The sequence below is a fragment of the Esox lucius genome, chromosome 14 (assembly GCF_011004845.1).
Source record: "Esox lucius isolate fEsoLuc1 chromosome 14, fEsoLuc1.pri, whole genome shotgun sequence".
In the NCBI taxonomy this organism is placed as follows: Eukaryota; Metazoa; Chordata; class Actinopteri; order Esociformes; family Esocidae; genus Esox; species Esox lucius.
The window spans coordinates 30653785-30680451 of record NC_047582.1 but is presented as its reverse complement, the minus strand read 5'-3'; the positions used below and the strand labels follow the sequence as shown (position 1 = coordinate 30680451).

Below are 26667 nucleotides of genomic sequence, written 5' to 3'. Positions count from 1 at the left end.
GAGTGATATATTCACTGTCTAGAACCTTAACCACACCTGAACAGCAGCCATAACCCTAAACCTTACCCATCACCTTTAACCTTACATAACCTATTGTATGTCTTACTATGACTGTCATTTCTTGCGAGGTTCTTTGTGTGGATCATTGAATTTGTCTAAGAAGTTATACATCGTCGCTCTGCGTGTTCAGAAAGGGCCTTGACAGTCGCTATGGTTGTTGTCCCACTTCACTGTCATAGCAACAAGTTTGTCATGGCCAAACAGTGGAAAGTTCTTGACTGGCCAAGGCAATCTTCAGATTTAAATCAAACTGAACATGCTTTTCATTTGCTGAGATTTAATGTGAAAATGCCTCAAAACAAACAACAGAAGATACCCAGTGGGTTTAATGGGTCACAGACTTCAGGCGGTTAATTCATGCTTAATTTGGTCAAATCTGTTGAAAGCGTATGGTGCACTGAAATAAAAGGACTGTGTTTAAAATTTTAGTAATTTTTTAATGGTGACACCAATAACCTCACATATAAACTGAGAACTGTTACATCACAGTAATTGTTGTAAATATTTAGAGTATAGACCCAACAGAAGAGAGCCTGAGAAACAGAGGAGTGGGATAATCTCATCTTCCTCCCTGAGTTTTTCCAAGGCAGTTCAGTGAGCCAGCTTTCCATTTAACTCTCTGGAACGGCCCTGGTGTCGTTGTGGCTAGTAAGTTAGCTAGTGGATAAGCTAACACCACAACGCATTCTAGATAATAATATTTTAAATGCAATAAGTCTTGTTAACAATGATTTAATCATATGTGATTAAGAATATATTTTTTTAACTGGGAAAAACCACATGGAATTGTCCAAATTTCCGTCCACACACATAGTGGTTTTGAAATCCTATATGAATCTTATTTCCGGACATTCCGCGACTTGTGTCCGAACTGTAAAGCATTTTTGAAAAGCTTTTTTGACTGCTGTCTGAATACAAATTGATAAAATCTAGCCACTAACTTGCTGTTTGTATAGTCGGATTGGAGAAACCCCCGATTTTAGCAGTAATAAGGCCTGCACTGAACGCTTCATTAACCAGACACAAACCAGGACACCCAAACAGCTGGTTGCGATAATGTTCATACAAGTAAATACAGTAGGATTTCAAAGTTAGGCGGTGTGAGATGGACAAAACCCAGACCATAAATTCAAGTCTGTTTGAACATTGGTTGTGTTGTGACTGTTAAAGCTACTCTGTAACCATAGATATGATCCAGACGGACTCCACAAAAGTTCTGGTTGAAGCTGGGATGGATATCATGGTTAGGAAAAGTGGTCAGAGATAAAGAATAACTCTAAGCCTGTAAGCTGAGGAGGTACTGCAGAGCACATTATTCCATTCAGTTGTGCTAAAGAGTCCTGTGATCTGCGAGGAAGGTGTTGTGGTGGCATGGTCGGGTGTCACCGGACACAGTCACAGCGGAACACAAATGACTAGTTAGAATGATGTCAGTCTGGGATTGGCCAGTGGCAAGGTGTGTCACGGCTAAGCTGGCGCCAGTCGTTCTTGAGTTGTGGTGATTAATGCTGTCCCTTGACGTTGGCACGAGGAACACACACACACTTTATAAAGACTGACACAACAAACGGGATATGTGAAAGGCGTTATTGAATCAATAAACCCTAGAATAGTGAATAATAACTGTATTGTATTTAGCTGTTGTTGGACTTTTCGTCGCAATCTAGAGGTGCTTTAAGTGGAGAAGGGGAAAAAGAAAGGCATGCAAAAACAAACAGTTCTTGGATAAACTTGGCAGGGAGGTGGTTTATTCATGGAGCCATTCTACGTCAGGAGAATTCCGGATGAGTGGTACAGAGCCATTCACCAGGACACATCATCCCATGCTATCTGTGCCGCAGAAAGCTCTACAGGCACACACCTGATGCCTTGATTAATTACAGATGTTTGCGGTGCTGAGAGTTAAACGAAAGGAAAGGATTTGGTTCAGTCATTCGTCCTAATTATGCAATGAACCTCCTCAGGCAGCCGTTGTAACTAAATCTTGATCATTCGTGCTTGTTGCTAGAAGTAAAATGTGTCCTCCAATGTTGGGCTTAAAAGAAAATGCAGGCCACATAATCCTTTTAAATCCTTTAAAAAAAAATCGGAGTAGATGTTCTTTTTTTCTTGACAGTAGCATCTGGTATCCCAACCAGAAAATGACCAGGACCAACCCTCTTCAGTCAAGCCAGCAATGGAGTGCTGCTGGCACATATTGATCAGTAAAAACAAATAACTCTATTACATAATGTAATGAAAAGGTATTTGATTCAAGTGGTCTTATTCAGGTTAAATTAAGGAAAATAATAATGTAAACAGAATGAATAAAAGGGCAACCTCTCATTTTTAAGTCAACAACATCAATTGATTTCTTCAATTATCTGTAGCTATTGATCATCCAACATTATGCAGGGACTGATTGAGTTGTCTGTGCTCTATTGGAATTCAGTGTGATACTATCAATCAATCAATCAAATGTATTTATAAAGCCCTTTTTACAACAGCAGTTGTCACAAAGTGCTTTTACAGAGACACCCGGCCTTAAACCCCAAGGAGCAAACAACAGTAGTGTTGAATTTCAGTGGCTAGGAAAAACTTCCTAAGAAGGCCGAATTTTAGGAAGAAACCTAGAGAGGACCTAGGCTCAGAGGGGTGACCAGACTGGCTGTGCCGGGTGAGATATTAAGAGTCCAATTGGAATAATTAATAAATGTATCTGGGCTAAATCCAGAGTCTATTTACATTTAGACTAGGTCAGAAGTATGACCAGAAGGACAGGGACAGTAACGGGCCCCCAAACCAGGTACTCCGCAGGTGTGGACCAGGACCCCATGTCCTCCTAAAGTTTAAAACTGGAACAGACTGGGAAAATTCAGAAAGTGCATTCCTCATATCAACAACGATTTATAGTGGAGAAAGAGAACTTAGTGGGGAAGAAGAACTGACCCAATTCCCCAGCACAATAGCATAGCAGCGTAAGACCTTGGAACTGAGACGTTGTCACATTGTGGTGGCATTCACACTAGAGTCTACATTTAGTATTTGTTGTGGCTGCAGCATTTCTTCAATCAATCTCTAGACTTGGTCTGTATGCTGTCTTTCCAGTTATTTGCCTTAGCTCTCTCATTCTTTCATTCTTTACTCTCTTATTTTCTTTCTCATGCTTTTCTGTCTTTCCCTCTATCTCATTGTTTCTCTATATTATTTTATTTTCATTCTGTCTTATTCCATATCTCCCCTTCTTTTCTTTATTTCATTCTTTCCTTCTTTTTCCATCCTTCCATCCATCAATCCAGCAATCCATTTGTCCATTAGTCCTTTCCTCCTCCGCTCTTTCATTTCCTTCTGTAATTCCTTCTGCTCAGCTGTGGAAGTGATTCTCTGGGAGAAACTCCTCCAGGAATGCAGCGATGCAGACATTGATCTTTCTTTGTGGGGAGAGAGTGACCTAGGCAAGAAATGGTTGACACTCACACGTACATGCACATACATACGTATGGACACACACGCACGCACGCACGCACACACACACAGTCATACAGCCTGCAGTGGTGTGTTTGCACAAGGTGTTGGCAGGGCTAGAACAGCTGAGAGCATACACCATGCCCACTCTGCTCTCTTCAGTCAGGTCTGATCCACGTCAAAATGGCTTCAGTCTTTATACATTTCTGTTCAACTAATGAAACTAAGACAAAGCAGTGCATCAGCCATTGCATGTAGATGGAGTTTTGCCCCCTTGAAAGGTTTTATTTCTGGCCACGGTAGCAGTGGGTTAAGCCATGTCATTACAGGTTGTGTGGAATAGGTACCCGAAGAAAGAACCACTGACAGTGCTCAGATCACCTGTGTGTGATTTGTGTTTTCCACTGGTTATGCTTTTCACAAGGCCCTTTCTGTTCCAATTGCAAGTCGTTCATTTTTGTCGGTCGCTACTGCTTGAACACTCCCAAAAGCAATCCCAGACGTGAGAACAGGTCCCTGGAGCGCCAACTCCCAAGTGTGAGACACACAAATGTTGGGTGTCATGATACATCTTCTGACTTCTCTTTCAGGAACGTGGAATTCTTTCTGTACGTGCTGGGACACGCTTTATCGTATCCTTGACGTAGCAAATTATACACACGTACAATGCTTATCTCATAACGGTGAGTAACGGAGAAAAGAGGGTGTAGGTCTACGTGAGTTGCATGAACTGCAGTCTGCGGCACAAATCCTCTTTGACATTTAACACAGTGGACTTTGAAACTGATTTAGGAAATGATAATACAGTTAGGAAGTCATTTGGCCAGAAAGTTTGTCTTGCCAGAACATGAAATTGCAGAGAACACAGGGAAAGACAGGTTTATTGGAGCCCTAAATACAGAGAACACAGGGGAGGATGGGATTATTAGAGCCCTAAACACAGATAACACAGGGGAAACAGGCTTATTAGAGCCCTAAATACAGAGAACCCAGGGGATGACAGGCTTATTAGAGCCCTAAACACAGGTAACACAGGGGAAACAGGCTTATTAGAGCCCTAAATACAGAGAACCCAGGGGATGACAGGCTTATTAGAGCCCTAAACACAGATAACACAGGGGAAACAGGCTTATTGGAGCCCTAAACACAGATAACACAGGGGAAGACAGGATTATTAGAGCCCTAAATACAGTGAACACAGGGGAAGACAGGATTATTAGAGCCCTAAATACAGAGAAGACAGGGGGAGTCGGGCTTATTAGAGCACTAAACTATAGTTTCACACAAGGCACAAAAAAATTGCTTCCACTGTCCGTGGAAAGTGAAGAAATGGAAAGAAGAGCTGTGTCCATCTAGTAAGCTGAGATACACGTCCCCAGAAGACCACTGTTCCCTCCTCTTCCAGTTGAGGAAGCAAAAAAAAATTTCTCAACCTGTAGTTGGTTATTTTGTGGTTGTAATTACAGCTTCTCAAACACGTGTACAAATATCTCAGCTCATGTCTTTGGCAGGAAACTTCTAAGATGAGGAAATGACTTGTGGCTTGGTATGGATTCACTTAAACCTGAGTAGACTGCATTCTAAGGTTAGCCGATGCTACTGCATTATATGAGGCTTTTCCATTTTTAACAATACCTCTGCTATCATGGCATAGTTCTGTGCAAAAGGGCACGTATACCTTCTGAACAGGCCCATGGGCTTTTGAGTTCACCCGCTCAAAAATGTCACAGCAAATCATGGCATCAAAACCCTGACAAAACCCTGTCACATCGCAGCATAGCCAGTCTTATACTGGTACATCCTCACGCCCCACAGACCATGGAACCAAGCGTTCTACTGACACTGATCGGGCATGAGCTCACATGTATTAAATGCCCTGTGAAATCAATGCAACATCGGGGGAAGCACGGGAATGAACGTGAGGACTTTGCGTTGGCAGTGTTTTCCGGGAGGTCTGCTTTGGACAGCCGTGAAGCGAGAATCCGTAATGCCGGGTGTGATTATCCGTTTGATGTGCGACACACGTCTCCCTCTGCGTCGTCTCACTGTGGACTTCCGGATCCGCTCTGTCCTGCACTGGCCTGGTTATTGCCTCTGCCCATCATCAGAGGAAAGCCGAGGCAGCGGATGAAGCAAAAGACCCTGCATTTAGGGAAGACTGTGTCATGTGGCCTCTGGTGCATCGTGTTTGAAGCAGATGTAAAAGTTTAATGGTGAGTGGCACAGAAGGGCACTACAGTGACACCTGCTGTTTGTCTTGGGCTCTGCAGCGAGAGCAGCGTGCAGTATGTTCGAAGCATAAGCCGGTTTGTTTGTATAGGATTTGTAAACCTTTCACACCTTGCTGATTGACAGTATATGCTTGGAACGTACAATTATGTTCTGTATAATTTAATATGTGACAGAGCTCATTATTAGTGGTTCAAAAAGCCTATTTTGTTTCTTCCGGTTGTTGTTATTGTTCTTCTGGTGATTTTGTTGTGGGGGGGGTAGCAGCTAATTCCTGTGATGATGAAGAGGGTGCCACTTTGCATTATAGGAAACACCCAGCTATCCAATTACACACCAGCTGGTCTCACGGCATTTTAGCAAGAAATGGAAAGTGCTAAAAAAAACGTCACAAGCTAGAGTCCTGGAATTTGGTAGTTAGGTCCCTCTCTTTGATGCCCACCATAATGCCACCATTAATAATAATAATGGTGATTTTTCTTTTAAATTGACACTGCTACTGCTCTAGTACAGAATGGCAGGTCTAAATAAAACTATATTTATGGCAGTTATGGTCCAATGCCCGGCTATCATGTTAAAAAACATGGCGGCCATAAATGATGGCGTGGTATATCACATAAATGCATATAACTGCAAGTATCATTGTACTTGGTCAAATTAACCTCCCCCCATCTGACTTCAATTTGTTTCTTTCCTCCGGTCACCTCCCAGTAAAAAAAGGAAGGATATATGCTTTACCTTATCTTAAATAGGAGCTGTTCATCTACTAACCTCCTACCTCCAGATCCCTCGATCACTAATGTGTTTCCTTTTCTCTTTGTCTCTCCTCAAACCCTACCCACTAGCTCCTGCAAAAGAAATTGTCACACTTAGTAGCAGTGTTCAATCTTTATCCCCCACCATTTGTTACCCTTCTATCTTATCCTTTCTTCTGACTTTTCTCTCCTTCTGCATCCTTTGATTCTTGGTTGTACAAGTATGCTGGTCTGTCTTGGGGTTTGAGTGGAACAAGGCAGGTGTTATAACACCATTATCCACACACACAGACACACAAACACACACACGCACACACAGGAGTCAGGTACACGAGAATGGAGATGGTATTGGATATAGTACTGAAGATGGAAGGCAATGAATATCCTATTAACAATACAAAGCTGAGAGCACAATGGGAGCCACAATGAAAAAAATGTGTGTAAAATGTACAAAGATGAGCCAAAACATTGCCGACCCACTGGGGCATCAACTCGACAAGACCTCTGAAGATGTCCTGTGGTATCTGGCACCGAAACATTAGCAGCAGATCCTTCAAGTCCTGTAAGTTACGAGGTGGAGCCACCATGGATTGGACTTGTTGGTCCAGCACATCCCACTGATGCTCAATCGTATTGTGATCTGAGGAATTTGGAGGCCAGGGCAACACCTTGAATTCTTCATCATCTTCCTCAAATCATTCCCGAACAATGTGTGCAGTGTGGCAGGGTGCATTATCCTGCTGAAAGAGGCCACTGCCATCAGGGAATACCATGGCCATGAAGTGGGGTACCTGGTCTGCAACAATGTTTAGGTAGGTGGCAGGTGTCAAATTGATGTCCACATGAATGGCAGGACCCAGGTTTTCCCAGCAGAACAATGCCCAGACCATCAAAATCCCTCCACCGGCTTGTCATCTTCCCACAGTGCATCCTGGTGCCATCACCTCCCCAGGTAAATAGCGCATACATACACCGTCCATGTAATGTAAAACAAAACGGGACTCATTGGACCAGGCGACCTTCTACTGCTCCAAGGTCCAGTTCAGATGCTCGCTGTGCCCATTGTAGGTGCAGCTCCATACAAAGCGGGGTGCGATGCACTGTGTGTCTTGTGACACATTCCTCCCTTAACCATCATAAACATGTTCTGTGATTTGTGCCACAGTAGACCTTTTGTCGGTTTGGACCAGACAGGATAGCCTTCATTGGCAGGTTGTGTGTATGCCTAGACCAGAGGTGTCAAATCGGTTCCATACAGGTTTTCGCTCTTACCTTTGTGCTTGATTTGTGAACGAGGTCACTAATTAGTTAAGGTCTTCCTTCACCTGGTTCAATTTGGTCTCAGTTGGGCATCAATTGAAAGGAAAAACCAAAAAGCACTTGGCCCTCTGTGGAACTGGTTTGACACCCCTTGTCTAGACTCTCAGGCATCAGATGTGGTGTGTTCAGCTACTAAATGTTGTGAGGTGAAGGGAAATTCAGAAACAGCCACCATCCCTGTTCCCAGTGGCCGGTTTAACCATCCCCTCTTGCTCCATAGCTTAGCAACTAGAGATTAAATTGTAGGGAATCTAAACTTCCAAAATGGGCATATTATTATATTTCCACTGCCTCTGTATTCACTGCCCTCCACTCTTCATTTCAATCCCTACATTTTTTCCTTTCTCTGACCAGCTTATTATGATCCCAAACATAATGATCTTCTTGGACCTAAACAATCATACTCCTCTCTAAACAGTCAGGCTCCACCCTAAACAGTCAGGCTCCGCCCTAAACAGTCAGGCTCCGCCCTAACTGGTAAAGCTCCTGCCCCTTCTGACACACTGGCGGGAAGGCGCATATCTGTGTGCTTGGCAGATGCCTTAGCTTAGATGTTGGCAGATGCCTTAGCTTAGATGTTGAAGCTCAATCTTGATAAAAACATCCCCACCGTCCACGTCGTAGATTGCAAGGAACCATGGCGCGACCCGGGACAACATGCCGTCCGTTCCCACTTCCAGTAAAATGCAACGTTGATTGGTCAGTGACAGTCTGACGGCTGTTTGTCTCCTTACGACGCTGTGGTCAGCAGTCAGCCAACATGCAGCACAGGTCTGTTTCCATGGAAACTACATGTGAATTAACATTATCACAACAAGTCTATTTCTAACCATGACGGCGCCGTACTCCTCTGACTTGTCTGAAATGCAGCTGCTCTCAGCAGCACAGTTTGATAATAGATAGAAACAAACAATGGAGTAGATGAAAGCTTAGACAGACAGGGACATTTCAAGTAACAGGCAAGACCTTCTTTGATTTGAGGGGGAAAATCTGGTCGCTGACATTATTTTAATCTGAAAAAAGGCTCTGGGGACCAACAGTCTGATACACGCTCTGTTTACATCCTGGAAGTAATAAAGAGTGGATGAATATGGTCGGGTAATATTTGAATCGATCGGTTTGACAATAAGAAAATGTTCCTGTGAAAGGAATAGACAAATTGTCACCCCCTCGCCACTGGCATGGGGTGGTGACGCCGGGCCGGGGTGCAGGCTGCCCTGTTGAACAACCCAATTCTCCTGCTCATCTTTTGTGTGTACCTATGCTGTAATATTCATGTGTACTGAACTCCTGCTGGTTTCCAATCTGATCTTTGCCTGCCGATTCGGGTGCAACAATGGTTAGTCCTGCCTCCTGTGTCTGCATTTGGGTCGCGATGCAAACAGAAAAGCAATGGTGTAATTCCAACTCTGGAAGCTGGAGATGAGAGTGCCTCTGATCGGACTACCAGCGTGGGATGTATACGCTGGCCTGTTTACCAATCCTTCATAGTACTGGAACCACGCCGCAAAAAAACACTGTGAAAAAAGCCTCCCCGAACTGACATGATACAGTTCTGGCCCGATACCCAGTGAAAAGAATGTAACACGATGTTCTGTGGGCTCTTCGCAAATGAAAAAGCTGGGTGTTGTAACCAGGATTGGGGAGTAACAGTAATGATGGACACCATTGTTGTACGACCACATACCGAGAGCACAGGGTGGTCTTCACTGAAAGACAGGCTCCCACCCAGCACATCCTTGTTGATAGGGTACGTTTCCAATGGTCTTTGTTTGGTAATAATACACATGTGAATGCAGACACCGTACTGACAAATGAGAGGCGGAGGGATCCAGGCAAGACTCCCGAAGGAGTGCAGGTAACGCAGAGCAACCCTCGCGTCAGCTGCATATCAATTGGAAGTTATCCGTGAATATCAAACGTTTCACGATACAATGCCGATCTTCCTCCCGGGATCGCCCATTCCGACAATTTAAATACTTCAGCGTTCCATTGCCTTCGAATACCATCCACAGCTAATGACACGCGTAGTCTCCTAAACATTCTATATTCGTTCTGTTGTCTGTAATCTTTTCACAGGATAGCCATTAAATACATTTAAGAGTGGTGTTTGTAGTGTATTCATCTAGTGCCAGTTATGGTTCTGTGGTAAAGCACCTGGCTCTGTGCATATATGATATTTCCTGCCAGGGTTCAGAACCCTAAACTTCACCACCATTGGCCATTATCATCTGTTTCTCAATATCAAAAAAAGGCTTGTAAAAAAATGACAGTATGTAAGTGTCTGCTTTCCTAAAAAAAACTGCACCTGTTTCCATAGAAACCAGATAGTAAGGTCATTTTGGATAATATTGCATGTACCTTTGTCCGAGTGAAATTACTAAATTTAGCCATCAGCAGGCAACCAGATTCAGCCACAGGATTGAGTGGTCGAGGCAATAAGGTATATCTGCAGACCATAAGTCCTAATCATTAAGTTACGCCCACGGATGTTCGCCCTTTGGTCAATTTGGGGACATCCTGGTTTGACACGCGGTTCGAGGCTAGGTGTCATCTATGGCATGAAGTCATTACGCTGAGTGTACTAATGGAGTAAGAAATAGTTAACTAACGTTCAAACTTTATTAGATATCTTTCTTCAAAATACAACACTAGTTTCACTAATGTGAACACGCTGTGTGAGGTACATTGTGCAGAGGACCTGTGAGAACAACGTCATTGTCAGCTAAACTGTTTTGAAGGTCCTTTGCCGAGACCTGGGGGTTCTTGAGTGTAGATCTGAACAGCTTTCATGCAAATCATTGTGATATTTTCTCCTTCCTTTTATTAGCACTGTTCAATTTAACCACATTGTTATAGAAAGTTAAAGTTGGTAACAAGAAGTGTTGGACTTTCTATAGCCTATTGCAGAAAGGTGGCAAGTTTCACTTTGCACCATGTAGAAGTCAGGTCAGCATCTGTTTACAGAAATATAAATTTCTGATTCACAAGCACATTTTTAATTCTAGAGTAATGACATGGTTATGGACTTCAAACATTGTTGTGAGGAATATAAGTGTTACATGTCTTGGAATTGATTATCTGAGGTTTAATTTAACCCTTACCCTAAAAGATGATTCAATAACATAAATTACAAGTAGAACAGGTCCAAAAGAGCACAACAGACATTACTGAAAGTCAATTAATGTAGTCCAAAAGTATGAAGTTAATGGCAAAAAGAAATACAGTTTAATTTGCCAGTTCAACAATTAAACATTTAATCACTCCATCAAATGTTCAAAAAATTACATTCCAACACTGACAAAACTAAATTGTTTGTCTATTTAGTTTTGCCCAGATTCTGTAGACTTTGGTTTTTCTTCCTACCATGTTGTATGGCCAAATAAAGAATTTACTAGAATTAGCGATCTTAGTGAACATGTTAACTATCCCTAAATATATAGCTAGAGTTTGTCATATGGAAGGACTTACCGAAACCTTCATCATTGACTGTGTAGCCCTTTCTTCTTAAATGCACCAGGCCAATGGCAAACGTCAATGGGCGTAACTTAATATTCAGGAACACCCATATTAAGTAATGCCCTTGACTTGTGGTCTGCAAATATCCCCTCCTTGGTCAAGGGCCTAAACATTTTAATAATTTAAACATATTTGTTCACTGAAAATTGACCAAAACTAAGCCCAAAGAGAGACTGTATTTCACAATAATACTTTCATATTTTTAAGAAATTAATACACAATCAAATAATATTTCTTAATTTATTTTGGGAATAAACACAGTACAATGAGATACTACAAATACAACAAACAACAGTTTCTACCATAAACTTTGTTCGGGGCCATATATAGCTCTGAGTGGATGAGCCCACCTGCGTCTACTGCAAAAAGCATGGTGGTTAACAAAGCTATGATTCTGTGATTCCCACAGAGGAAGCCAGTATGGAAATGTATACAATCACTCCCCTAAGTAGCTCCGGGTAAGAGTTTGTGCTAAAAAAAAAACGTTTATATAAATCTGTCTAGCTCCGGGTAAGATCTGTATTTAATTATGACCCTTAATCAACATTTTAATTTAATCCACAGATGCATAGGATATTCATAGGCCTAAACGCCAAGCTAATATCGCTAGATGCACTTCCTAAAGTCAAGAACTATTGCAAATCGGTGCACGCATTGTGATGCATTTTCATCATTTTAGGAGGCATGGCTGCAGGGCAAAGATGGACATGAACCGAAAAAAATAAAAATCACAATTTCAGTAATTATGATGGATGCCTAAACAGGACAGAGTATAGACAGCTCCGTTCGGCCTCTGTTAGTTCAGTGTAATGTGAAAATGGTCTCCATGGACCTTAGGTAGACAGCTTAATCAGCTAGTGAGCAAGCCATGTCTGTAAGACCTCTCAAGGGCAAATTGCCCTTTGATAATACTAATCAATCTGTTGCTGTAGTGGTTAGCTACGTCCTGGTACAACCTCTGTGCGTGCACACTGGTCTGTGCTGGAGACCCAATTCAGTAGCTATGCCACCATCTGGTCTAGTACCTTCACCTAGGTCATGTCTTATAGGGGTATTGTGCCCATTAATCTTTCCTTGATTTCTCGCATCCTCTCACCTTCTCAAACTGTATCGAAGAGGAGCCTCCCCACAAATCTGCTATTCCAGTTGAGGAGTCCAGGTTAAAGAGATTGTAAGTAATCAAGGAAATGAGGGAATGACTCACTCTTCTCTAATAAATGCATCTCACCCACACAGAGACGCAATAATTCTCTGCCTCACTCAATGCATGGACGTTAAAGGGGTAATTCAACCCTAAAAAACACAAATTATGAAAATCCTGTCAATTTGATTAAAGCTGGTGTTTTATCAGTGGTAAAAAAAAAAAGAAAAAAGAAATGCTACTATTATCCAACCTCTAAGTGGTCAGTCTGTAAAATTAGGACATGTATGGTGATGTATATCGTTGGTTGTTTGGAAGGTCAATGTTAAATTCAAATCTATTTACTGTCACATCTAAGCAAATAGGTCTCACTGTAAGAATGTTTAGTCAAATATTTATTGTATGATTTTGTTGGCTTAAGTGTGTACTTTAGTACCAGATTACTCTTCCAGATGCTGAGTAGGTGCTTCACTGGATTTTGTTAATTGTGGCCTTTGTAGTCAACTTGTGTTCTAACAAATATCCACAACTATTAATACCTGATGTTGTTGTCAGACTGTTGCTGAATTGAAGGGGGCTGGGCTGCACTTTTTATTTCATGCTAACTAAGATAAACTTTGAACATGGTTATATATATCATACACGCAACTCAGACACAGGAATGTGTGGTTTTGGTTGATTTACCCCATTAGGATGAAATAGATTCATAAAGAAAATTACATTTCATCTTGTATTTTATTACTGGTCCTCTTTTTCTACTCGTGCCCACCAAAAAACTGCTGATTGGTTGACTTTCCTCACAAATTGCACTCAATAGTTATGTTTAGCTGAGCCAGGTTTGAAGAGCCGCTTTAAATATTATGCCATCTCCAATTAAACACTGCCAATGCAAAGACGAATGCCCATAATCTAATAAAATATACATTTTACTCATGCATTTGTGTGCATATTAATTGCCTTTATGGAATTTGACAGTATGGGATTGAATAGTGATCTGTAATACCTATGACCTGTGTCCTGTTGATTCATATTACCAGGGTGACAAAACTATTCCCACAGAAACATATTCAGGTGCATTGGCACAGAGGCCCTAACATTTGCATGTATTTTATATAACGTTCCACGGAGAGTCACAGGGAATGGACTCAGAGGGGATGTTCAGGGCCCACAGGGACGTTGTTTTGACAAACGCAGAAGGGAGGGGGGAGGCGCTGAGGGCTGAGTCTAACTTAATGGATACACCCCTTTAATGAGGCGGATAAGTTTCAGGCTCTTCAGATTTCAATTTGACACATTTTCAGAGAAGATTAGAGTAGCATTACCATAAAAGTGTAGGCTTTTTGCACAGGACCATGTTTGTAATTGCTATTTCTTACTCTGTAATACTCATTAATTATCATAATTAGTATGTTGTACATATCTTTAATTCCTTGTTTTATGAGTAGATAAACAATTACCTGCAAAAAAATAAAAAATAAAGGCCTGATACACAGTAGCGTACTTTCCCTAAATCTTCCTCTCCTACTCTTTGCCTCGTATGTCTTTCCCCAGGGCTTTGGCTGCTTTGGACTGTTGGGTTGGAGCAGAACACAGGATGATAAGGAATGAGCTCCCCAGAGAGGACAGAAGAGACAGTGTAAGATGCCCATTTTAGAATCTCTGAACTGTCATGCATTTTAGCTAGCATAATTTTACAATGGGATAAGACAGTTGTTACAGTGTTTATACAGACTGATGAAAAAGGTGGAATAAAGTAAATACATTAAGTACTGAACTAATGAGCTATGCTGTGTGCAAAGCTATTTAGTGAAATTGGTTTGCATGCAATTGCTTCAATATGTACACCACTATTTATAAAAAAAAAAAAAGCGTTGATACTTAACAAGAATAATAGCACTGAGTCTTTTTGTTGAACGTTTAATGAATTGTGAATCTTAGGTCATTCATCCATACAGAATATCTCCATAGCCTTCTTCTGAGCTTATGGATTGTCCTTCAATAGAATCCATGGGTTTTCAATTTCTTTGTGGCTATTGATGTGTCCTTGGGGTTGTTGTCTGGCACGGAGATCCATTGGCTGCTAAGTGTCAATCATCTGGGAGAGACAACAGTGTTTTTATCCTAGTCCCTTGCAAAAATGGATAAAGCATTCAATTAAATTTGACTTTTAAGACTTTCAAAAGCACAAAAGTATCTGAAACTTTTTTTTTTCTTAAATACAAAATGGCTGAAACATGAAGGTCAGAGGTTAAAAGTCTGCAACGCCCTGCCAGCATGCGTGTCTCTGATTCTCAAACTCTCCCACAGTGCCTGACCACACAACCAACGTGTGTTGGGGGGGCACAAGTGTCACACACGCAGCTCGGTCACTCTGCCTGTTCCCCTCCGATTCACTCCGACAGCCTGGGTCTGCGACACCAATGTTCATTCCTGTCAACGTTTATTTAGAATTCCACAAAATGAGGGCACAAGGCACCAAGAGCAGAGACAATGCATACACTTTACGCTTCGAACTGCAACATTCAGTTTAATGCTCAGCAATTAAGAGACGCCCAAATGCCGTTCTGTCTTTGGGGGGAAAGGAGATGTGGTGGAAAGTGTACTGTATTGCATCGTGTCAGTCTGTCGCAGGCTTAGTCATTCATTCTCCGGGCACTACATGATCATGCTTGCGTGACATGTTTCGTGGTAATTGCTTCTAAAGATTCATGGCTGATTGTCTCGTTACTACTGTTTTTATTTTTCTTATTTTTAGAGGTCTATTTTTTATCAAATCTAACATAGAAGTGTTGTAAGGAATGACTGAGAGGCGTATCCCACTTTCATGGTCTTGACGAGAAGAAAGAAATTGTCAGTGGGAGGTTCCCTTCTACACAGTTCAACCAATCCAGTGAATGTGGAGGAGTTTAGATGGGGTGTCTAAGAGTGTCACATGCTTTCCATTTCCCTAAGAATTTCTGCGGATGGTGATTCATTTAAAATCAGTTTAGAAAGTTTAGTAAGTGAGCCAAAAATATATTATTCCTCGTACTGAGGAAAAGGTTGAGTTGAAGATATTATATCCCAAAAAACACATGCTTCAGAATTCAAATGCAATAGGAGTGAGTTATTAATAGTTTTCTGGTGAGTGTTTATTATGTAAATATTATTATTCATTTCAAACTGCCCCTCTTACAGTAAATCAAATAAAGTCTTGGTCTGGAAATCTGAATACCAGTTTTTTCACTAGGCTGGATACTGGAGGCCGAGTCCTCAGTTTGCTACCTTTAACCTTTAACCATCACATTACTACTAATTATCTCCTCCTAGACATTGCTGAAGACTCACATTAAAAGGGCACTGACTGTACGTTTTGCATGGAGGCAAGGCAAAGGGCTTTACCCCATCTGACAATGCTAGCTGTTCTCCCCGTCCTCACACTGTGATAGCCATGTTGCCTTGCATCTCCCTGTCAATTTGATATCCATATATCCCCTTCCACATATGCCTCACATTAACTCACCTCCACTGGTGAACCCCACACACACACACACACACAGACACACACACAAACACACACACACACACACAAACAGACACACACACACACACAGACTGACACACACATACACAGACACACACACAAACAGACAGACACACACACACACAGACAGACAGACACACACACACACACACAAACACACACATACACACATACAAACACACGCACACAAACATACAGACAAACACACACACACAGACACACACACATACAGACACACGGACACACACAGACACACACACACATACTCACACACACACTCACTCACACGCAGACACACACACACACACACACACACACAGACACACAGACACACGCAGACACACACACAGACACACACAGACACACACACACACACAAACCATGTGCTCTGTTACGCTGGATGGAATTCAGGGAAGAGGGACACCGCTGATGACTGCTTTATTAGATCAGATCTGGGAGATGGAGCATCGTAATTGAATGAAATGGCGATTAGACATGAATATCCCCCTAGGTTATGATGAAATAACAAATGTGAACAGCAAGAGCTTCGGGAAAATAAAGAATAAAAAAACGAAACTTCCCTTTTGAAAGAACTCGACCGCCTTCCAATAAACTGTTATTAGTGTCGGGACTTGGAAATATGTAATACACATGCTTATTATGTGTGAATTACCATCTCGTTTACATATTGATGTAATTACCAACAACCAGTCAAATGTGGTATGATGTGCCCAAGCCATGTAAGGTGGTGAGTTGGGTTAAGACAGCCTTTGGTAGGAACGCTGTGCTCACACAGGCTTTACAAAGACGGGGAGATTGTAGGAGTGGGACCCGTCGGGCGCAGACACACAGAGATAAAAAACGTCTTCTGAGGTATGAGTCATGAGATGGCGAATGACCTCACTACCTGCTCTGTTACTCAGTCATCCAATATGCCGCGTTCTGTCACTTCCCTCATTGTGTGTGTGTGTGTTTGTGTGTGTGTTTGTGTGTTTGTGTGTGTGTTTGTGTGTGTGTTTGTGTGTGTCAACGTGGAAAGGAGTATGACCCTGTGTATGTGGGACTTGTGGTTTCTTCAAAACTAGTAACAGTGTGTGTCTGTGTGTCTGTGTGTGTGTGTGTCTGTGTGTGTCTGCCCGGTAACTGACTGTAATTGGATGAGACCCACCAAATAACTGCAGGCATCTGCTGAAGTGCCACCGAGCAGGAGGTGAAGTTCCACACAAGAACACAAACCATCTTGACTTTCCGTCGTTCTGATAATGACCACACACACACACACACACACACAAACACACCAACATCTACATAGCTCTCTAAATGGGTACACCACAGTTACATGCCCTTAAAAAATATCATTGTTCTATCCCTAACCCTAAAACAAACCCTCATCCTAACCTTTAACCTAACCTTAACCCTAACATCAACGTAACTGTATCACATCTTTTAACCCTAAACTTAACCCAAAATGCATAACCCTAACCCAGAGGTGGAGCTTTAATGGGTGCAATGGGTGCGCCACAGCCATTGCAATCAAACACAGGGGCCCAGAAGCAGTTTATCTTATGGTTGAAAAACTAATAGCATGCAGAATAAAATTATGCTATGATTAATTTGCTACACACTAATTAGTTGACACTGAAGTGATAAACATCTATATTTTTTATGATTCCATAATGCATTTGTATGATCGAGCAATCGAGTGGGGCCTCTGCGGCTAAGGTTCACATCCATGGGAGAGGAAGCTAAGCTCACCCACTACCCTAACCCTAAAACTAACTCACGATTCAATTGTATGTTTTTATTTTCTTTAATCACAGTTTTGGGATATTGTTGTAAGCAATATTTAGTTAAGTCAGAAACCCACACACACATACATATAAATGGTAACCGTTTGTAATTTTTATTTTGTGTGGACCAAATATTTTATTCTCATTCAAAAGAACACCAATATTCGAACACCAATATTCGCCAGGACAATCTAATTATCACGACTGCCCTAATATAATACAAATGGATATTAGGCCTACATTGCACGTTTTGGGGCACGTTTTTCAGTCGTTCATTTTTTTGTGGTAATTTTATTTTTATGTGGCTACAACATAACTAATTGACGTTGTCGGTTGGTCGCTAGCATATCGTAGCAACGTGGTATTTCTAAGGTTGTCGGTTGGTAATCGTGAATCCCAGGCATCCAATCCAGCTGACCATTCATTGCCCTTTTCCTCTTACATTTTCTATGTTCATACGTACAGCTAGAGTATGTACAGCTAAGTTCATTTCTGTCCAGTCAACATCTTGACAGTTTTCTCCAACCTTGTGTTTACCTGCTCCAACGGTTCCATGAACTCTTAAATGTCCACAACACATTTCAGCAGGGTTCCACACCGACGTTTAGTTTTACAGTGAGGTTTTATGTATAAATATGATACATTCATTTTATCAACCCCTTCCCAGATATAATAATGGCAATGCTGTCAGATCATCAGTCCAGACATTTTCTCCTAGCAAAGTACATGACATGTCCTGTAGTATACAAGAGCCCCATATGTAGCAAAAAAGTATATACAATTTACAAACAAACCAGAACATTTATGTAATTTAAAAAATATTTTATTTATCACCCACCTCACACTCCCAAGTTGGTCAACAGCACAGAAATTTAAATCAGAACTGTGTGGGACTTCGTAACCATCAGGAAGGATAAAGTAGCAAATCTCATCAAGTTAACTCCAATGAATCTGTAGGTTTTCAGTGGCAATAGCCATGATAAACAGTATTTTTTCCCCGCTAGTAGAGTTCTATCCTTCTCCACTCATTGACATTGTTGTTCCAGCTATCAACAGATCAAATTTAGAAACATTATCAAACTGGCCATTTTACAAATACACTGAACAAAATTATGCACTTTTTAGTGAGCATTTATCCTTTGTCGAGATAATTCATCCACCTCACAGGTGTGGCATATCAAGATGCTGATTAGACAGCATGATTGCACAGGTGTGCCTTAGGCTGGCCACAATAAAAGGCCACTCTAAAATGTGCAGTTCCATCACACAGCATAATGCCACAGATGTCGCAAGTTTTGAGGGAACATGCAATTGGCATGCTGACTGCAGGAATGTCCACCAGAGCTGTTGCCCGTGAATTGAATGTTAATTTCTCTACCATAAGCCGTCTCCAAAGCGTTTTAGAGAACTTGGTAGTACATCCAACCGGCTCACAACCGCAGACCATGTGTAACCACACCAGCCCAGGACCTCCACATCCAGCATCTTCACCTCCAAGATCATCTGAGACCAGCCACCCGGATGCAACAATCGGTTTGCATAACCAACACATTTCTGCACAAACTGTCAGAAACCGTCTCAGGGAAGCTCATCTGCATGCTCGTCGTCCTCATCGAGGTCTCGACCTGACTATGGTTCTTCATCGTAACCGACTTGAGTGGGCAAATGCTCACATTGGATGATGTCTTCATGGATGAATGAACACAGTGGTGTTCTCTTCATGGATGAATGTCGGTTTTCACTGTACAGGGTAGATGGCAGACAGCGTGTATGGCGTCATGTGGGTGAGCGGTTTGCTGATGTCAACGTTGTGGATCGAGTGGCCCATGGTGGCATTGGGGTTATGGTATGAGCAGGTGTGTGTTATGGACAACGAATATAGGTGCATTTTATCGATGGCATTTTGAATGCACAGAGATACCGTGACGAGATCCTGAGGCCCATTGTGGTGCCATTCATCCACGACCATCACCTCATGTTGCAGCATGATAATGCACGGCACCATGTTGCAAGGATCTGTACACAATTAGCTGAAAACATTCCAGTTCTTGCATGGCCAGCATACTCACCGGACATGTCACCCATTGAGCATGTTTGGGATTCTCTGGTTCGGCGTATACGACAGCGTGTTCCAGGTCCTGACAATATCCAGCAACTTCGCACAGCCATTGAAGATGAGTGGACCAACTTTCCACAGGCCACAATCAACAACCTGATCCACTCTATGCGAAGGAGATGTTTTGCACTGCGTGAGGCAAATGGTGGTCATACCAGATACTGACTGGTTTTCGGACCTCCCCGGACCCCCCCAATACAGTGAAACTGCACATTTTACAGTGGCCTTTTACTGTTGCCAGCCTAAGCCACACCTGTGCAATAATCATGCTGTCTAATCAGGATCTTGATATGCCACACCTGTGAGGTGGATGGATTATCTCGGCAAAGGAGAAGTGCTCACTAAAACATATTTGTGAACAATATTTGAGAGAAATAGGCCATTTGTGTACATAGAAAAAGTCTTAGATCTTTAAGTTAAGCTTATGATAAATGGGGGCAAAAACAAAAGTGTTGCATTTATAATTTTGTTCAGTGTAATTAAAATATAGGAACACAAGCCAATATAAATGCTTTACTCTTCATTGGGTTATTTTCTTTTCATTTTGAAATCATGAAGATGAGAAAACATTTACGATAAATTGAAACAAAGCATTAATATTATCCAACTGACAAAATACAATAACACAAAGACAGACACTTTACTCTTCCTTGTTGTCAGAAATGGGTCTGAGTGGTCTTCAATTCTAACTTCATCTTCCTCTGCCGTTGGACCTGTTGCTGCACCTGGACAATGAAAAACAGTTTTAAAACAGTGTCAACCATTTGATTCAATTAATTCATTATTTATATCACTTTTACAATACTGTCAAATATCTTGTTGAATCATTACTTGTGGAACTCATAGTAAAAATCTTTACATTTAAGTACTTGTGAGGTGACTCGATATTCATCTGTTTTTGAAAAAAGTTACCAACCAAGCTGGTTATAGTTGACTTACTGTACTTTACTGTAGCTTGCTAACGTTTGAGCTAACGTCCTGTCCTGTCATTACATTTCTGCTACATCCTGGGTAGGTAAGGAAGATTGCCAATTATGTGGGCATTATTTTCCTTCAGATAACGTTGGAGTTACGTAGGATCGTTACCAAATTGGTACGTTAAGTAGTTACCTTGTCAGTACGTCGTGTAATTACGCTCCTGCAACGTGCTGAGGAGGTAAATGAAGATAACCAATTATGTGGTCATGCAATGACCTTCGGATAACGTTGCCACAACGTTTTGAGAAGGTAATGTCATGAAATTACCAATCCATTACCAATTCATAACGTCAAGGTTGGTCGTGGTTATGTATGTGTTAGCTGGGTTATCACACATGTACTGAGTCTGTCGTTAGATGAGCCATTGTTCAACCGATATCCCTGGGAGTGTCTACAGCAGACACAATTTCTTGACCAAATTATTTAAACCAATCATCACTTCACCTCCGTTTCCAAACAGAATAAGGGTTTGGCTTTCATTTGAAAGAAATAAGTTGTTTTAATCGATTTCGTGAAATCACGAGGACTGTAGAATTATATTTGAGAATAACATTTTTACTAGAATGGAATCTGTATCTCGGTTATTTTCACCGTGGAGGGAGCATTAAAAGGCTTATAAGTACAATTTAACCTGTCGTGGAACAGCCATAGTCCTTCCACGTCCCTGTCAATAGTGGAGCAGGTGTACCATTTATTTCTATGCGCCAGGGTTATTTTCACAGCTTACAGATGAGGTGATTACTCCCTCAGTTCTAATTGACAGCATAATATGGCCAGGTAATTTGAAACATGTCTTGCAGCGAGCTTCTATGCCTCCTGTGAGAACAATAAGAACGTCTGAAACAGTGACATCATGGCATTTGTTACACGGGAGATTTTGTTTCTCTGCCAACCTGTAGATAACAGACAAGTCATTATGAATTCATTGGCTCCAACTAATTGCTATTATCAGTGCGTACGACCCAAAGGACGCCAGAACAAACAAATACTTAAAAGCACGCCACCTGTAAGCGCTGCTTTACCATCGCACTAAGGCAAACTGATAAGGATGTTTGCCACTAACCATGATTTATGCTGGCGCATAATCGCTTGTTCTGTAAAAAAATGTGAGGGAGGTTTCTCTCCAGTAATTGGCTGTTAAATCAATAAGAGTGCGCTGTGCCATTATGTCAACAGAATGCGCTTGTAAGATAGCACAATACTGTTGAGTAATCACATTGGGCCCTTACAAAATGGATTCCCCAACGAGAACCAATTTGCGCCGCATCCTCCTTTCCTGAAGGATCTCCACCGTTAGTCCTCACTTAGCAACCGTGGGGGAAGCAGTGAAATCACTCAAACCAGTTAGGCTGGACCTTTCATTTCTCTTCGTACGTTGTACGCGCTGAAGTCTGAGGGAGGCGATTTTCAAGAATGGATCTCTTGGAGTGTTACTGTTGCTATACAGTAAATGAGATGTCGAGCACTTGGTAGGCAGAAAGACGAAAGGGGTAGTAACTACTGTTTAGCCCGGACTCTAGGAAGGTGATTAAGACTTTCACTGTGCGCGGCAGTTATGTAGAGTGATGATTAATGCGTTATCACCCAGGGACTGGATTGATGTATGAGCTGAAAATGGCCCCACTACCCTCGGTCAACATGGCTTTTCATTCCCAATTAATAAGACAAGCCATGCCTGCATTTCAGTTCTGCTCTGAAGGACTCTGCTTTTGATGGGAAATTATTTCAAACAAAACATTTGAATTGTGCAGAATAAGACGTTTTTGTTTTCTTTTAACTCAGGGATGGTATTTGAAATGTTTTCTTACATATGTTTGATTTAATTTGGCCTTATGAGTCTCACAGTCTCACCTTTTTCCAGCGAGGTCAAGCTGAACATTCCCTGTGTCTTTCTGTTGCTAATAGGAAACATTTTTCATTCCACAAATAAACGTGCTCTAATACGCTCCATGTCATTGTTTTTGTTCAGGTTTAATCTATTTAGGGTCAGGGTGAACTGTGCCTCATAACACACTCCTAGAGAGTGAAGGAGATTAAACTGATAACAAGCATGGATTCTCATAGGACATTTTCCTGCATTTTTCAAAATTGTTGTGTTCAGCCTGTATTTTTCTCCCTTTCTTTCCCTCTTTGCAAACAGTACCAGCGCTGGGGGTCCTAAGCAAATTTTCGGTTGTAGCCCCCTTTCCAATGTCAGTTATGCACAAATGTGTTAAACCCATTTTGGGTTGATCTTCATGCCACTGCATTTAAACACCTTTTCAATTCAAACACTTTTTGTAAGAGACCATTGTCTGTTTGTTCACTATTATATTTTACACACAAAGTGACATGTGATGAATTTGAATGTGCAATACAAGCATTTGAAGTAATAGGATGCTATTTTTAACAAGGAATCACACATCTGGTTGGATATGATACATTGTCAAACTGATTTTATATGTACAGTGGATTGGTGACAATGATACAGAAATAATACCTTGATTTGTACCTCAACATTGTGTGAAATACAAACAATTGCCTGAATGTAGGCACATTTTGCTGGGGGATATTAGGAGATTTACAATATTTTTCCCAACACCATTGCATTGTTTGGGTTGAGTTCCATTAACCGTGTCTATGGTTGCAATTTGGACTTTTATGATTGTACAGTGCGGAGTGAAAAATGACTTGCTGGAACCTGTTTCAAAAGAGGAAAGGGCCTCTTCTACCACCGCTGAGGAACAATGAATCTCAAGACAGCAAAGTAAATTTCACAAACCATTAGCGTATACAATTCAATGTTAAGGGATGTTAATGGATATTAATGGATATTAATAGATGTTAAGGGATATTAATGGATGTTAGGGGATGTTAAGGGATATTAATAGATATTAAGGGATGTTAATGGATATTAAGGGATGTTAATGGATATTAATGGATGTTAAGGGATATTAATGGATATTAATGGATATTAATGGATGTTAATGGATGTTAATGGATATTAATGGATGTTAGTGGATGTTAATGGGTTTTAATGGATATTCATGGATATTCATGGGTGTTAATGGATTTTAATGGATAATAATGGATGATAATGGATATTATTGGATATTAATTTATGTTAATGGATGTTAATGGATGTTAATGGTTGTTAATGGATGTTAAGGGATAATAATGGATATTAATGGTTATTAATGGATATTAATGGATGTTAATGAGTGTTAAGGGATGTTATGTGATGTTAATAAATACATTGAGAACACCTAGGAGGGAGGGGCCCCATATTCACACAGGAGCAAGAGAGATCATAAACCTCGTTTTGGCCAGTAATGCAATTAGACTTAGAGAAATTCAAGTCCATATTGTCAATGATCACTCAAGTTTCAATAATGTCCAACAGGTCTCTCTGTCAACAATAGCCTGTATCCTTAAAAAAACAAAGTTCTGATGAAACAACTGTATAAAGTGTATTTTGAAAGACATTCAGATGGGTGAAAGTCCTGCGTTGTGAATCTGTGATGGTACGTTCTGTTCACTGTCTGTAGTATTGTGTACTGAACACATAACCTTTTCAATGTACTTTTACTGTATAGCAGACATACAGTAAATTGATTTACACTATGTGATCTTTTGCTGTATTTCAGAGAGTTTTGCAAATGGATGCGGAGGAAGTCCCGCATGAGTTTATATACATTGATGAGGCTGGATTTAACCTGACAACAGTGAGAAGAAGGGGAAGAAACATCACAGGGCTATTGTCAATGTACCAGGGCAACGTTGGGGTAACATTACCCTTTGTGCTGCCATTAAACAGAATGGGGTCCTCTACTGCCATGCCAACTTGGGTCCTTGCAACACTGACCTCCTTCTTACATTTTTAGACAGATTACACAATCTTATCATGGCAGCAAACCAAAGGGACCAGATGCAATACATTGTTGTCTGGAACAATGTAGCTTTCCATCGTTCTGCTCTGGTCCAAAACTGGTTTCATCAACACCCACAATTTACAGTTGAATACCTTCCACCATCCTCCCCCTTCCTAAACCCCATCGAGGAGTTCTTCTCAGCATGGCGGTGGAAGGTTTATGATTTTCGGCCCTATGTCCAGATGGCCCTCATTCAAGCTATGGAGGAAGCATGTGATCAAATTGAAACAGCATCCATACAAGGGTGGATTCGTCACTCCAAAAGATTCTTCCCACGTTGCCATGCAAATGAAAATATAGCCTGTGATGTTGATGAGGCCCAGTGGCCAGATCCAAGAGAGATTTTTGTTTTTTGGGGGGGGTTTTCGGTGCTGAACTGAATATGTAATTTATGTTATAGTATTGGTACGTTCAGTAATACTGTATGAAAACTGGAAAACTGTTTTGTTTGAAATGTTCAGTATTGACTGACTTGAGTAAATGAAAATAAATATTTTCATTAGTCTGCACAATTGGTGCCATGTGGTGTTGGTGAATTTATTTTTCCACTTTCTCTGTTTAAATGCTAAAAGTGTTTTAGGTTGAGCACATGAGTGTTTGACTGATTCAAACAGAATCAGACCATATGATGGTTGGATTTATGTTATGACAACAAAATAAGGTTTTTAAGACATTGTATAGTTTTGACAAAAGTGTTCCATTTTGCAAATCATCTGAGATGTTGTTCTACTTGTGTGAAGGGGTTTGAAAAACCGGGCAAAATTGTGCTTAAGCAATTGAAAAAAACTGTAATGGATGTTAAGGGATGTTAATGGGTGATAAGGGGTTTTAATAGATGATAAGGGATATTAATGGATGTTAATGGATATAAATGGATGTTAAGGGATATTAAGGGATGTTAAGGGATATGAATGGATGTTAAGGGATATTAAGGGATGTTCATGGATGTTAAGGGATATGAATGGATGTTAATGGAAGTTAATGGATGTTATGGGATGTTAATGGATGTTATGGGATGTTAATGGAAGTTAATGGATGTTATGATATGTTAATGGATGTTATGAGATGTTAATGGATGTTGAAGGATATTAATGGATGTTAATGGATGGGAAGGGATATTCATGGATCTTAATGGATGCGGGTGAATGTTTTGGTGAAGTGGAATTATAAGTATGTGATGTTTGTTCTTCCCTTAGCAGTTGCTAATGAACTCTGTTACCTATTCATTTATCTAGTAGCCCTTTACTCTGCAAGGTATTTTTAACTGTTTCATATTTATATGATGATATGATGTCTGTCTTTTGACTGGGGTCTCGTATTTTAAACCAACAACTATCAGGTAATGACAAAGGTCAAATTTATAGACAGGTTGACAGTGTTAGTTTGATCAAATGTTGTAAGAAAACTAAAAAACAATTGACTGCACTAGACCTAATGTGGTTTGTCCTTTAAATGCTCTGTCTGATCTTATGGGTTTTAAGAAACAGAATACACTGCACTGATTGGCTGAGAGGATGGTCTAGAGCAGTGTCTCCCAACCTTTTTCAGTTACTGTACCTCCAAAATGTTTTTGCACTGCTTTCAGTACCCATGAAGTATCCCCTCACGTTAATTTCACTAGTAAGTCTATGGTGTCATGAGTGTTTTCAAGTCCTAGTACCCCTGGTTGGGAACCACTGGTCTAGAGCATCTTTTTACAGGGATGGGTGAACATTTTGGTTCAAAGTCTACATTGGGATTTTGAAATTCAACAACTGGCCACACTTTTATTTTGTAATTAACAGTTTATTTGTCAAAATTGTTTTGAGGGCCATTTGATGATCATTTCTACATATTTTTGAATCAACTTTTAAATGTTAAAGAGTGAACTGGTGTGTTTAC

At 40.9% G+C, this 26667-nt stretch overlaps 1 protein-coding gene across 2 annotated transcripts in view; it reads left to right on the top strand.

Annotated features, from left to right (window-relative positions):
• LOC105021740 (cAMP-specific 3',5'-cyclic phosphodiesterase 4D) overlaps positions 1-26667 on the top strand; it is a 213563-nt gene that overhangs the window by 5407 nt on the left and 181489 nt on the right. For both annotated transcript variants that reach the window (XM_013137246.4, XM_013137245.4), the window contains exon 2: positions 14020-14104. In XM_013137246.4, coding sequence (XP_012992700.2) covers positions 14063-14104 — 42 coding nt within the window. In that variant the 5' untranslated portion in view covers positions 14020-14062. The remainder of the gene's footprint in view (positions 1-14019; positions 14105-26667) is intronic.